We start from the raw sequence: 14,118 nt of genomic DNA on the forward strand, positions 1-14,118 counted from the left end.
TACACCATCTACCTTCAAATACCTATTATTAGATAAATTAGATTCAGTCATGCCATTTTACCTGTCGTCATTCGTATGCATACTATGGCTAATTGGAAGGACTCTAATGCCCGGTGAAACACAGATGAGTTGTTGGTGTGAGTGTATTGGGGTATCATTGTGCTTGTTCCGTTACCCGGCTTCTGAACGTCAACTGCATTTTTTAAGGGACGCTATCAAACTGCTTTAAATTTACTGTGTCAAATTCTTTAGTTTTAGACCTAGTATACTTTCTCACCCCCACCCACACATACATACAGTCTTTGTCAAACACATAACATGTTTTAGTCATTGGATCATGTGGCCATCATCCTCCCCAGGCTGTTGCCCAAAATTCCTGCAAGAGCAACACACCTGGGAACATCAAAAGAACCCCAGAAAGATCTTACTGACGTCAGGTTTGGAATGGAGAACCATTCTTGAGTCAAACATCTGCAGTCAACATACACCTTTGGCTGTGGCCCTGGATCAATACAATTTACAGTGTTAGATAACTTATTAATCTACACAGTCAAACCCATTTAGGAATCCTTTTGTGTCTTGGTGGTAAGCTTTCGATTAAATTTTCCTTTAGCTGGCGGTCAGCAACACACTCCTACATATATCAAGTTCTATTCAGTTGGTGCCGTGATTACACCATGCAATTGCTATGTTCCATTCTCACTTTTTTTGGGGGGGCTACAGGAAAGTGAATGAAATGCCAGGCGATGGCTAAAACACGTGCACATCAACCCTGATTGGAAACAACATTAAGAAATCCATGCATCAACGTGGAGTCCTTATTTTTATGCGAAGCTGTTGTTTGATTCTGTGTAACTAATTGATGCTGTGCCATGTGTTGCTGCTTGCAGGTAGTTCAAGGCCAGTGTGAAACTGGAGGTAGTGTACCTGAGAGAATAGTTTAGAGGAGCTGGTCCTGCAGTGTTTATGGGTGGACGTGCTATAGGATAGAGTCTCCCAATTGTAGGCTGTAAAAGTATAGTGAGGTTGGCACATTCTGATATCTGTTGCTCACAATTTACACCACTTTTCCTGTAACTAGATGGCTAGTGTCTGTGAATAACAATTTACAGTAAGGGGAGTTGCATGTGTCCTCTGTACTGCTGTGTTTCTGTGTTCTTTAGCTGTGTGTGTATTGTCTCTTTGTCTATGGATGAGATATGTTTGCAAAGCTAATGAAACAGATCATACATATTTGCCCTCAGTGGAGACCTTTTCAGATTATGTGTATGATACTGGAGTGCATTGTAAGATTTTAGATATAAACATATACAAAATATATGATTTGCCTCTCAACCTGAAGAGCTCAGAGGGATACAGGTCAAATAAGCCTGTGAAAGTGAGAATATACTGTTTCTAGTACACTTTGTAGTATAGAGTCTCATGGTGCTACAAAGTATACTACAAAGCGTACTACAAACAGTATATTCTCACTGTCACAGGCTTATTTGACCTTTATCCCTCTGAGCTCTTCAGGTGAAGCCTGAACTAACCAGGACTAATGTCCTTCCTCTGATGACTCTCTCACTTCCTGGAAAGACCAGGTTGTGTTTAAAACAAAACAATTAAAAGCTTTAGTGTCACTCAAGGTTCTAAAGCACAAAAGTATCCCCGGTTAAAATACACTGCCCATGTGGGGTTCAGGAGAGGTTAATGCGGTGAGGCTTCCTGAGACAAAAATCTTGCTGTGAAGGGACATATGAAGCTGGACTAGCTGAGAAAAATACCAACAAATGTCCAAAGCTACTTAGAACGGACTCCATCTGATTGATCAAATTTAACCTTAAAACATTCACATTATACCAAATACAGATTGTAGATGTTTACCATATAACAGTCAGACACAATATAGCTGTTTTGGAATATCTTCATTTTTATAGTTTTGTAGCAAAAACATTTGATTTGACCACAGAAACATCCTATACAACTCTGGGTAGGAAATGTACATTGTGACACCGTATAACCAGAGTGAAGCACCTCTTTATCTCCTGCTCACACAGAACATAAAGACACTAGTGTACTGCTTCCCCCATGACATACAATATATTCTCACTGGAATACAATTGTACAAAAAAAGCCAATATACAGAGACGATATACAAGCGCAGTCAGTTTAAAATGTCACAAAGATAGTCTTCCAAACAACACAATATGTGAAATTACATATGTACGTATACATATGTATATATATACATATATTTGTATATATGTATATATATATATGTTTGTATACTTAAAGAGAGATAGTGTACATGGTTCTTTATTTCTTAATTGTCTCATGGATCAGTCCTGGGTAAACATGCATTCTGTACACGATACAGAAAAGCCAATAACTTTGACATAGTTGAACGTAAACCTTTTGCACTGTACATTATCATCCAAGTGGTGTTGAAATTTCGCTATCTATAGGACAAATTGTAGATAATACTTGACACATCCTCTATAGCTTTATTGATGACAAGAAATGAGTCAATTGCAACAGATCATAGTAACCCAGGAAAGAACAACAACCTATAGCCCATGTTTTAAAAGAAACATGGGAATCAAATCATCATCAAAGTATTTGTAAAAAATAAACGGGATGAACTGCCTAAACCAAAAGTTCTGTTTTGTAGTGTAGTTCCCGTTTCTATAAAATGGCAAGCAGCGATTTGGCTTCATGTTACTCTCTGACAGAGATGAATTGATCACCATCTTATGTGGGCTCTACATTGATTTAAAGGAGATGGAGGGAAACTATGGCAATTGCCCTTTAATGTCCCCGACTCATAACCATGTACCCTCACAAACAACCCTCCAACCACAATGGAGCAACCTGCCAATGACCCTCTCCAAACACACAAACTTCCTGGTTTAGACTAACATTGACCTGATGTTGTGTGATTTCAAAAAACATGATATTGACCAGATATGCAATTACTAAACCCGCAAATATATACTCTGTATATAAAGTAAATATATTCACATACAGTGTTTCCAATCAATCTTTTTCCTTACAACTTTATGAATCATAACATCACTAAATAGCTATATATTTCATCAGTCAACATGGATTAAAAAGTTACGTGGATATCAGAGATAAGGATAGATCCAGACTTTTTAAAGCAAAACTTAGTAGGACTGTCTTCTTGAGTGGTTCTGGTCTGGGAAACATGAGTTTGACCAGCAAAAAGAAAAAAAAAAAACTTTAAATTCAATACATTTTCAAGCTTCACTTTAAATAGCAGTCTTTAATGAGTTTATTGCACCAAACATGGTGAAATGCATGATGTTCGTGTGATTTGGAAACAACAGCTCTTCTTTAACAATGTCTTAAAAATGTCTCAGAATAAGTCAGTCCTTGGTACAACTCACTGACCTCAAGGTTTATTCCTGTCTGTATATTTCTTCCTTCAGTATGACCTTTACAGTACTCATCAATACACACAGACCAGTGTCACTTCAGAGGACTGTCCCATCCACACGGTCGTTGGTCCAGAAACTGACCTGGCTGTGATAGAGCTTCAACTGTTTAGTTTTTTTTTTGCCACAACAATGGAGGGTCAATAGGATTAACATGAATGATTTTCATGCAGGACCTGGAGGGAGTTCTCCTTTCACCAGTGGGTCTATGAGAACAAGGCTTGCTGCCAGTCTTCCGCGGAGTATTTGACGAGATGCCAAAAGCATTTGTTTCCTAGACAGTACTCTCCATGACCCACTCAGAACTGTCCACGGTCCCTTTGCTACTTTCGCTGTCTCCCTCCTCATCACACTGCAGCAGCATGCCATTGACAGACAGGCTCCTCTTAGTCCAGATGCTGCTGATCCTGCGTGGGTAGCTACTTACTGGCGCCGTGGTAGCAGTTGAGGAACTCGTCGCATCCCCCATATCAAAAGACTGGCTCCTCTTCGGCCTGGAGTCCAGGGGCAGCATTAGGAGCCGGCTCAGCCGGGAGTCCATTGTCCGGCCCAGCAGGGGCTCCTTGTCTGTGGGGGGCCGATTGGCCTCCAGGGCTGGGCTGCCGGAGGCCCCTAGGTCCTTGCCCTGAGTTCCCCGCAGCTCTAAAGAGGTGAAGGCCCCCAGAAGGTGGTCCAGGTTGGCCCTGGGGTTGGAGGGGGCTGCTGACCTCCACATGTTAGCCAGGGTGGTGTTGGGGCTGTAAGAGTCCCCGGCTAGCGAGCCTGACGAGGAGGAGGAGGTGAGGCTGCTCTGGAGGGAGCCGCACTTGAACTCCACCACCTCGTCCTGTAGTGTCACTTTGGCCTTGGGTTTGGGCAAGGGCAGGGGTACTCCGTTCTGCCCCAGCCGGCCCCCGTTAGTCTGGGAGTGTGTGTCGCTGACACTGGTTAGCTTGCTTGGAGGTGGCTCGCTGTCCCCCGCCTTGTAACGAACCATCAAGATGACAATGAAGACCAGCAGGGTGGCTACAATGATACCCCCCACCACCAGGATCATGGTTCCCCCCAGGAGCTGGCTGGGCAGGGACTGGCACTGGGGGTAGTCATCCTGGGTGAAGAACTCGGTGCAGCCAACCACGTTGGTGGCAGTCAGCGTGGTGGCCGTGTCATCCCAGGCAGCCAGAACACACAGGTCGTAGCGGGTCCCTGAGACTAGGTTTGTTACCAGAAAGGCTTTGCTGGAAGCCGGGATCATCCTTCAGAGAGAAAAGAGGGAGAGGAGTTTAGACATTTGAGTATTTCTCAATTAAAAACGTTATGACACTTTAATGGCAGTGTCAGTGTGACTGCTATACAATCAAATAGAAAGAGACATTTGAAATATATAACATTATATGACTTTAACCAACATGGTGGAGCAAAACAAACTGCCTTTGCCTATGTGAGCGTGGTTCATGTTGCAATGTTTAATTAAAAAGAAGGAGGATTTCCATTTTTATTCCATCGGAGTTCCTATCCAGTGCTAAGTCACTCTGTGGTTGGTGCTTGAACAGACAGCCAGACGTAATTGGGTTTATCTCTTTAAGCCATCTGTCCTGCAGCAGTGAACAGACGGTCAATTTGATACGGAAGCCACAGACCAGAGATAAATAAATAACCTGAAAATCCAGGAAAGATGGGAAAGGAGACGGAAAATTGAAAAGCCTCAGATTCCCTGTTGCTTCAGGTAACGGTTAAGTGTCCATTTTCAATATTCTGGTCTGTCAGGCGATACCCATTTGGCGATAAAGCAGAGAAGGATCGGGTCATCTCATGGGTCGTTTACTGGGACGCTGTGTCCCGCTGAGAGCAGATCTAATGGCAGACATGATGGGTCATGTCCAGATTCCAGGTTCTGAGCTGATAACAACCTGGCTATTACTCCCCAACATCGAGCACAGAGACCTCCTCTGGCCATGTACTTCAGTAGAATAATATCAACAAACAAGCCATGCAGAAACTGGGATGGATTTTGTATTTGTATTTTGCAAATTGTGTTTGGATATGCATATCTCAAACTGCACACTAACACTAGAGTAGAATATGCTTTCTGACTGAAGAACAACGTGCTCATTTGGTCAAAGTAATCTATTACGTACATAGTCATAATGTTTGCCTGTCTTTGGGAGAAAAATCCCAGAGCTTGGTGACCACTCTGCTGGCCACTGCCAGTGTCTGTCTCTGATTGATTTCAGGTCCTCTGCATATCTTGGTTCATTCAGTCCAACTCAAATAAAACGGGACACCAGCAAAATGTCTGGTGGGGCTCATCATGAGCAGATACTTTTTTCTTCCCCTCAGGCGATGAAAGGCAATTTGGAGAGCACTTTGCCTACTTTCCAGTGACGGCATGAGGCCATAAGATTAATCAGAGAGAGAGAAAGAGAGAGAGAGGGAGAGAGTGCAAAAGAGAAAAAGGGGTGAGAAGAAAGAAAAGGAAGTAGCTCCAAGCCTGCTCCTCTTAAAGTTTGAAAGCTTTGTCAGCAACAATTTCCTTGTCTGAAAAAAACATCCTGACAACAACAAATAAACAAATCATTACTTTGGGCTGTATTTTTCCTCTCTAGACAATCATTAAAATAAGTAATGGCTCATTTTCCCCCAGCTGTGGAGGACTCTGGTTTCTAGATCATAACTCATTCTTTCTCATTGATTTCTTAAGGCAGCCCTTCTCTGGACAAACACAGACAAGGTCATGCCAAATGGTCTCCTGCTCCATTGATCCCGCCTAAATATCAGGGTGCTGGGAAATTTGATTATGCTTATATAAGCAAAATCCCTAATGCACTCTCACGCTGCTTCTTGCTAGGGCATTTCTTGGGAGCTGCTGCAGCGTAACTGGGGGATTAAATGGGCTGTGACGCTCATCTGTGTCTGTGTCCACACCCTTGAGTGTGTCCTGACTGCAATAAAACATCACCTTATATTAACTATAATAGATGAATGCATTAAAACAGAACATTGTGATAACCAAGGTCCATATTTAGCTTGGGAGCTTCCTTTATGTGTTATCCTTGATGGTGTTGAACCATGCTGACTATAATCTTGTTAGCTGTTCAAATGAACTGATTACATCAAATATTTAATTTAATATAATTATTCATTTAAATACAGCTCATCTTAATATACAATAGCAGCTCTTTCATTCTATACCAAACCATGAGAATTGAAAGAGCAATGTCCATACTGCAGATAGCATAGCATACTGAAGGTAGCATAGACATGTAGAACATCTAATGTTCTCATGAACAGAGCATGCTAAGCTGCTGCTTACTCTAAGAGCCTTGAATATGCTACTCTGCTCCACTCTGATTGCAGCCAGTAATAGTAGACCCAGGAGCTTACTATCACTTCTGAAACACATCCCCAGTACAGAGATGCATGGGAATTCAATCACATGACACGCGACTTGAACCATTACATGGTAAAGGATTGCTCTGAGACCTTATTGCAATTCAAGTGAAATATAACTGAAGGACTGACTCTGACATGTAACTTCCATTACTGTAACCAAGGAAAGCACTCGACCCTCACCCCCCCACCCCAGCCCCATAGGCTCCTATAGCAGTCTGATGGATACAGATAATGCACTTAGCCTTTTTGTGGTCTGTATACTCTTCCAAATAGCACACAACCTTAGTTAATAAACAGTCAATATCCAGCTTTGCAGGGCCAGGAGATGACAGGTGGATGACAGGCAGAGCTTTGTACAAAATCGGCAGCAGGCTGCTTTCCTTTTGGCGAGTGATAAACTATATAAGGCTGTTCTTGCCATTGTCACTGTGTAACTATGAGGATGATATTAGTAGCAATTATTCAATAAAAAAAATTTGAGGAACATACATTATAAACAACACACTCATTACAGTATAATGTTATCCTCAGAGACTGAGGCTAAAATAATGAGCCATTTTACAAGTTTTCTACTGCTTTTAATTGTATCATGCAACTGGGGTTCTCCTTTGCCTGAGCTCTGCTGATCTGACAAATGCCCTGTTCTTTATGAGCTTCCTACAATACTGTATAATACAGTCAGAGTTCTATCAAAAGCTGGTGGACTGACAGAATACCCGCCCTTCCAGCTTAGGAATTCCCCTGGTTATGTGCCACTAAGCATAATCGAGAACAGTGTAACACAGTGCTTAGTGAATGACACGTTGGATGATGAAAAGGCATTGGAGAGGGATAATAGAGAGTTGTTTTGCTGTTGAACAACTCGGCGGACAACAGAAGTGTTGGAAGATGGATGGATCCCTGATGATCAACACGCTATCATTTTGCGATCAGAGGAGAGTGTCTGAAACACTGACGTTTGATTGTGATGCTGGAGTTATTGTTGCTGTGTTTTGTGTTCCGTAAACAGCATCTATCTACCGTATCTATGTATCTATCTGGGTGCAATCTATCCATCATAGTGAAAGCCTGGGGAGACCAAACAAATCCTCAGGAGCCACTCTGACGTTCAGCATGTATTACCTTCCTCTAGAAATCACATATTTAGCTTTGGTTCTTTCTTCATCGTGAAGCTTATTCTCTAGATTTACCTGTAGATGAGGACTTCGTCATCGGAGCAGTTGTACTGGAGCTGGTACATCTTGACTTTGGGGGCGGATTTGCTTACTGACCACCTGACCAGGGCCGACACAGCCGTCACCTCAGACACGGACACGACTCTCTCCGGCTGGCTCTTGGCAGGCTTGCTGACCCTGGTGGTTCCGGTGATGTCCGAAAGGCGAGACTTTGGCTGCGAGGGCTGGCCGGTCCCATTGCTGAGGTGGGGAAGCTGGATGATTGACACCTCCACTGAAGCAGTTGATTCCCCAGCGACATTGGCGGCAATGCAGGTGAAGGTGCCGTAGTCCTTGGATGTGGTAATCAGGATGCTCAGGGTTCCGTTTTTATACACCTCCGTACGGGAAGAGTTGCCAAGCAACTGGTCGTCTGGGGAGATCCAGTGGATGGTGGGGATGGGATCTCCAATGGCCTCGCACCTCAGGCTGGCTGTCTGGCCCTCCAGAACCAGCATCCTGTGGGTGTGCTGGGTGATGAGAGGTGGCTCACACACAAATTCCTCCTCCCTCACATACCAGAAGTAGCGCCCCTTCAGGCTGGGAGGGGAAGCGCAGGTCTCCAAGTCGTCATCTCGTTCCAGTCTCCGCAGCCACAGCACCTCACAGTTGCAGTGCAGGGGGTTCCCCCCCAGGCTGAGGGATAGCTGGGGGGCATACGGAGTGGTCATGAGAACTGAGTCCTGGGCCCGGGCAAAAATGGGGTCCGGGGGTAACTTCTGGAGACGGTTGGAGGTGAGATCCAGGCGAGCCAGCCTTTCCAGGTCAGTGAAGGTCCCCTCTGGGATGAAGTCCAGCAGGTTGTGGTCCAGACTGAGCTGGTGCAGGTTGACCATCTGGCGCACCGATTCCCAGGGCAGGGACCTCAGATTGTTGTAGGACAGATCTAGGTCCTCCAAGGAAGGGGCCAGATCCTCCAATGTCCGGTCAGAGACACGGCCCAGCTGGTTGTTGTTGAGGATGAGGTGCTGCAGGTTGACCAGACCCCGCAGGTCATCTGGGCCCAGCTCCATTAGCCTGTTGTTGTCCAGGTGGAGCGAGCGCAGTGTCTCTAGGTCTCCAAAGGAGAAGGGTTGGATGTAGCTGATGGTGTTTCGGGACAAGGTCAAATCCACCAGGTCCGTCATGTTGGCAAAGTCCTGCTGGGTGATTCGGATGATGTAGTTCCCCCCCAGGCGGAGCTCCACGGTGCCACGGTCGATATCTGGAGGCACGAACAAAAGGCCTTTGGAGGGACACAGGGTCCCAAGAGACTCTGACAAGTTCTGGCAGACACAGTACTTGGGACATGCATGGGCCCTCATCACTGCGGTTCCCAGGACCAGCAGGCAACAGAGGATGTGGTCCATGGTAGAGTCACACAAAGGAACCTGTGGAGGGGTGGACAGGGAGAAATAGAGTGAGAAAGAGAGAGAAAGTGAGAGATATAGAGTAAGAGTGAGAAAGAAGAGAGCGTAGAGAAAGAAGAGAAAAACAGGCTTAATTCTTTATAGTGTATATTTTAAACCAAATCCAACAACTATTTGTGAGGCACATTCTAAGCATACTGCTGCAAAGGATCTTGCCCAGTTTTTGATAATAGTCTCCTACATTTACATTACATTTATGCATTTAGCAGACGCTTTTATCCAAGAGAAAGCTTTACAAAAGTGCATAGGTCACTGTTCATAACGAGATAGCCCCAAACATTGCTAGCGGCCAAAACATGAAGCATACATTGTGGAAACCAAATAAGTGCCAAAGGGAAGAACCATAAGAGCATGTAGTTAAACAAGTTACGATTAAACAACAGGAAACTCAAAAACTGCAAGTGTACCTGTACCTCTTCTGGTCATCTTGATGTATATGGATCTACACTTTGATCCACCCCAACAGCTTTCACTAAATCCACATGGATTAGAACTCTGTTTGTACCTTAGTCTGTATAGTTGAAGTATTCCGCGCCTGTGTGCTTGTGCATTGAAATCTAATTTCTGATTAAGTCGCTCATAAAAGCTTACCACACTAATACACAATAATTTGAGAGGATAATAACAGCCCTTGGTGGAATATCAACAAGCACCTGGATTTAATATCATTCCTTAGTACACAATAGCATCCTCTTTTAAATGATCCTTAAATGAGACTTCTTCATCTTGTTAAGACTTTGCTCTGTAATGTATTTTGTAATTAATGTCCCTGTAGAGACACCATAGTTCTTCCTATCTAGAAAGTCATGTGACATGGGTCACCTTTCAGGGGTAGAGAGGCCACTCAGCAGGAGATTATACTGTAATCTTAATGTAGTTCTGTGATTAGTGTCATAACTCAGGCCCTTTAAGACACCTTGCAGACTACAGAGCAGATAGAGGTCTAGGAGGAACAAAGCATACGGCCAAGAGTAAACGAGCATCCCTCAGAAGGTAAATGAAAGGGGACAAGCTGTGGCCCTCGTGTGTGACCACCCATTTCACCCAACTAGGTATGAAGCCACATGGAACACAAACTGTCCTCTCCTCCACTCCCTCATGTCTCCACCAGCATTGTGGCACACATCATTAATCTTCCCCTCTGTCCTTTTACAGTAACGTTAGTCTCTCTTTCTGTCTCTCTCTCTTTCCCTCCCACACACAAGCACACCCACACACAAACACACAGTGGACAAAACACTCAAGCGCACACACACAAAGTATATTTCCAACAGTGTAAGACGGACCCTACTTAATAAACAAATAGGCCTACTTGGCAGGAGGCAAAATAAACTTAATGCTATCTACTGCATTTTTATATAACTAGTACATACTGCATATATACACACACATTGAATATATACACACACACATACACAGACATACAAAACACTAATCAAAAACTCACACAAAATACGTACACATGCATCTTGCAGGGATTTCCATATAAAGTGGCAAAGCCCATAAAGAAAGAGCATTTTTTGCATCGACTCCATTTGTATTTATATCGACTTGGACAGAATACCCTCTGCAATACAAAGCATCTCTGGGGCTTTTGTGCGACAGAAGATGGAGGTACCAATCGTTGCCTTGGTGAATAGGGCAATATGAAAGCTGAAGAGATGGATAAGCGTAACTGGCTGGACCTTAGAGGAAGCTCTTCATTGACATGGAGGGAGATAACACAGTCGTCACAGCGCTATGGAAATATAAATAGGATCCTTCCATCACAGGAGAACATGGGCCAATGTTCCGGACCGCAGGGAACGCTTAAATCACTCGGTCAGAGCCAAGGACGAATCGTGTGGAGGAAGAATTGATTTGGGGTCAGTGAGTTAGGAAAAGCACAGAGATCCCCTGACAAGCCGAGCATGGCCGCCGGCTGCTGGGTCTTTCATTTGCAGCACACCAGTAATCAGCCCAGGGCCTTGATGTACACACTCATCATAGCACCTGACAAGGCACACACAAACGCACGCTGGCGCTCCAACGCACAAACACTTCCACAAACACATGTTCAAGCAAAACGGGAGCAAACGCACACATATATCTGCACATGCGGCTTTATCGAGGCTGTGTGTTTGGTTCCTTGGGAAGGAGACATACCGCTCTTGTATCTCTTAGCTCCGGGTAACAAAGAACTGAACAATACGTTAATCGGAGTTCGAGGTTGCAGAAAATAATCCACCGTTCGTAAAGATAGGCTTTCAAACGTAAGAATTCTGTTGTTTCTATTCTTTTATTTTGAAATGGTCTGAAAGGAGAAAATGGGGTATCTTCTTTAAGGGCTCAAGGACGACAGGGTAAGCCTGCTAGAATTAAAACTTTGATCTTTACTGTAAAATGAGCAATTCACTCTCAGTATTTTCCCACGGACAATTCGCGAGTGCTGGAGGTCAAGTGTAGCTCAATTGAAGAGGCACAAGCTTTTGAGGTCTGAATTAGTTTGTGTTTTCCTCTTATTTTTGAGAGCTCTTTTTTAAGTGGGCTCACCTTCAAGGTGTGATTGCTGCTGTGGTTGCTGGGCTAAATACATCCCGTCAGTGTACAGTGTCATGTAACCAACAGTGTTCAACACAAGCACAATAATTCAGCTTCCCAATCAAAAAAGCCCTCCCTTTGGTTCCATGGTTTTCACTGTCTCCCTAATTAAGATGCACAGCTAATGCAGTTTCCAGCCCAGCTGGTTATCCCCACATCATCTTCTTGTAGCTATTTGAAGTTCAGTAATTGGTTTTGCAGACTCAGTAGTCAACAGCTCACCTTAAAATGTCGCTCTACAGATACTGGAAAAACTATTTGAAAGATAGTAGATGGTAGATGTGTGATACACTTTTCTTTTCTTGCCATGTGTAATTGGATAGTTATCAAAACAAGTCCCTCTTTGCTATGTTTGTATGCTTGTTGTTTCCATGCTAATATGTTGATGGTAGTCTGCTGTTGTAGATGTATAATCTGAAATGATCCAAGCTCCTAAGTAAGTCTGGGGGAAGGAGACGTTTTGCCGTCTAAGTAGGTTATTAGATAGAAAAACTGAAGATTACTTCTTCCATCCTGTATGACGGCGGAATGTTTGAGACATGACGAGGAGTATGCACTTTAACGACTTTATTGAGACAGTTTACAGTAACTGTTTGGGGTACAAACAACAAAGAAAAAAAAGAAAACGACTTGTTCTTGATCTTGTGTGGGTGGGGCCTTGCGGACTCAACGAGTACACGGTATGTCAGGAACTGAGATAGGACACAGTGGGCAGTCAGTCCACGGCGGGTAACTCGGCTCAAGTTAAATGTAGCATCATTCCGAGGACACCCCATCTCATCCCAGAACACACCCAGTACAGCTCTACCACTCTATTGGACTTTTCTGCCGCAGTGCCATTTTAAGTCCTCCCGCATGGGTGCGTGGATTTCTCCAGCAACACCGATCTCATTTATCAAAAGTGACAAGGAGGGTTTTCATAACAGGCACCCAGGCTAAAGATCAGCTTATTCAGCTAACTAAGAGAAAGAAAACACTCCGGAAACTTCTCCCCAGACTTGTCTCTCATGTTAATAGTGCCCAGAGCTCATTCACAAACAGGTCGGGCTTTCCCTCCCTCCCTCCCTCCCTCCCTCCCTCCCTCCCTCCCTCCCTCCCTCCCTCCCTCCCTCCCTCCCTCCCTCCCTCCCTCCCTCCCTCCCTCCCTCCCTCCCTCCCTCCCTCCCTCACCCTCTATGGCTCGTCTCCACCTCCAGCCAGTTCTAAGCAGAGAGCCCGGGGCGGAGGCTTCCTTTCAAACGATGAAAAATGACTGCAAAATGCAGAGGTGACACATTAAGTTGCCTCTCTATTGTCTGGATAATTAGCCTCATTGACGAATGCCATACTGAAGTTCCTCTATGGTGTGATGTGTCAAAGGATGCATGTCCACTAAGCAGCCCAGAAACACAGCATGGCATTTCAAGAGAGAAAATATGCCCTTTCTAAAAGTGATCGCCCTAACCTGCTGTAAAGCTCGGAATCGAGGATGTTTGCCAGTAAACAACAGATAGTCACTGGAAAGCTTGGGGGACTGGCTAGCATTTGGCTCCATTTTTTTTTAGAAAGGAATCAATTCCCCTGCCTGCCTGTGATTCAGCACCAGGCTCGCTTCTTCCAGCACCATAGATCACATTGCCACAGATCAGCAAGCTTCATGGCCAAAGCTCCCAGAGGAGAATACTCAGGTTGATATCAGGCAGTGAGGAGAGAGGTCTTCTCAAATGCCTAAATGCCTGAGCAGTCATGCAGGCAGCTATGTACTTTGGATTCTACTGGCGTAGTTGTTAAAGATGTGTGAACTGTCAGTCTGCGCACATACATACTGTGCACACACACACACGCACACACTCCCCCTGAATCATTGGAGATATCCAGTATCACCATGTTCCCTTCAGTACACCTTGTATGGACATAGTACAGGGTAATAAGATAACAAAGTGCTGTGTATCTGCTGGAGCATCTGACCTAACCCAAGCACCTGATAGCCAGCCTGCTCCCTTGCTCAACTCTGCTCTCTCTGGCTGAGCGGTCAGTCGAGGTCAGTCCATCTGCTCAGTTCCACAGTAGTCCTCCCTTAATACCGTCACCTCAAGAACCTTCTAATGAGCCGGTAATAAAATT

General features: G+C 44.4%; 1 protein-coding gene across 1 annotated transcript in view; it reads right to left on the reverse strand.

Annotated features, from left to right (window-relative positions):
* Positions 1-2,106: 2,106 nt before the first annotated feature.
* The window catches only part of lrfn2b (leucine rich repeat and fibronectin type III domain containing 2b), a 50,009-nt gene continuing 37,997 nt past the window's right edge, over positions 2,107-14,118 (reverse strand). The window contains exons 5-6 of the mRNA XM_047021287.1: positions 8,003-9,396; positions 2,107-4,675 (exon numbers count right to left, since the gene is read on the reverse strand). Of these exons, the coding sequence (XP_046877243.1) occupies positions 3,715-4,675; positions 8,003-9,375 (2,334 nt within the window). The 5' untranslated portion in view covers positions 9,376-9,396 and the 3' untranslated portion in view covers positions 2,107-3,714. The remainder of the gene's footprint in view (positions 4,676-8,002; positions 9,397-14,118) is intronic.

Source organism: Hypomesus transpacificus, chromosome 6 (genome assembly GCF_021917145.1).
Source record: "Hypomesus transpacificus isolate Combined female chromosome 6, fHypTra1, whole genome shotgun sequence".
NCBI lineage: Eukaryota > Metazoa > Chordata > Actinopteri > Osmeriformes > Osmeridae > Hypomesus > Hypomesus transpacificus.